General features: G+C 41.8%; 1 protein-coding gene across 1 annotated transcript in view; it reads left to right on the top strand.

The window, feature by feature from the left end:
- The window catches only part of LOC106813393 (beta-1,4-glucuronyltransferase 1-like), a 4,754-nt gene extending 4,233 nt beyond the window's left edge, over positions 1-521 (top strand). The window contains exon 3 of the mRNA XM_014817529.1: positions 133-521. Within this exon, the coding sequence (XP_014673015.1) occupies positions 133-372 (240 nt within the window). The 3' untranslated portion in view covers positions 373-521. The remainder of the gene's footprint in view (positions 1-132) is intronic.
- Positions 522-1,029: the final 508 nt, after the last annotated feature.

Genomic DNA, 1,029 nt, shown 5'->3' on the forward strand with positions numbered 1-1,029 from the left:
AGAGAGAGAGAGAGAGAGAGAGAGAGAGAGAGAGAGAGAGAGAGAGAGAGAGAGAGAGAGAGAGAGAGAGAGAGAGAGTAAGATCATCCAATATAATCATCAATGTACGTTGAACTCTACTTCGTATTGCAGTTGTACGAGCTGTGTAGAGCCAACTATGACTTCCACGTACTCGACGATGCCTTCCTGGTGCATTCTCCAGGCATAGACAAGGGACGACGCCTGACAGAGCGAACAAACATGAGGCTGTACTACAGTGCCGTGAAAGACATCGATAGACGATACGTCGATCGCAACTCCACGAAAGAGTTTTGCACGGAAAGTCGTAAACCCTCTAAGAGGTTTCGCAAGTATTTGCAATCGTCGAGCTAGACATGGTGTCGACGTCGCACGTCGTCGGCGTGCTTCTGTCCACACAAAGATACCGTTAATCAAACACAAAGATGACATCAAACAAACTCCAGGCGTATGCCGGCTTACACCAACTGATGGAATGTAGAAAATTTGAGAAATACACGTAGACTAACTTAACCACAAATGTTGTGCTGATTAGATGACAATTAATGAGTAATGGCACAGTCAATAGCGATTTTATTTTTAAATGGATGCTCAAAAATAATACTCATTGATAATGTTTGATTGATGAGTGAATATAATGTTAATTTGTACGATACGCTAAGTAGTATACGTGTGGCATATGGTTGTGGATTCTTTATGAACGTGATATTGCACGTGTGTTTGTATAAACGTGATATTGCACGCACGTGTGTTTGTATGAACGTGATATTGCACGCATGTGTGTTTGTATGAACGTGATATTGCACGCACGTGTGTTTGTATAAACGTGATATTGCACGTGTGTTTGTATGAACGTGATATTGCACGCATGTGTGTTTGTATGAACGTGATATTGCACGCATGTGTGTTTGTATGAACGTGATATTGCACGTGTGTTTGTATGAACGTGATATTGCACGCACGTGTGTTTGTATGAACGTGATATTGCACGTGTGTTTGTATGAACGTGAT

The sequence above is a fragment of the Priapulus caudatus genome, unplaced genomic scaffold, assembly GCF_000485595.1.
Source record: "Priapulus caudatus unplaced genomic scaffold, Priapulus_caudatus-5.0.1 Scaffold765, whole genome shotgun sequence".
Classification (NCBI taxonomy): Eukaryota; Metazoa; Priapulida; class Priapulimorpha; order Priapulimorphida; family Priapulidae; genus Priapulus; species Priapulus caudatus.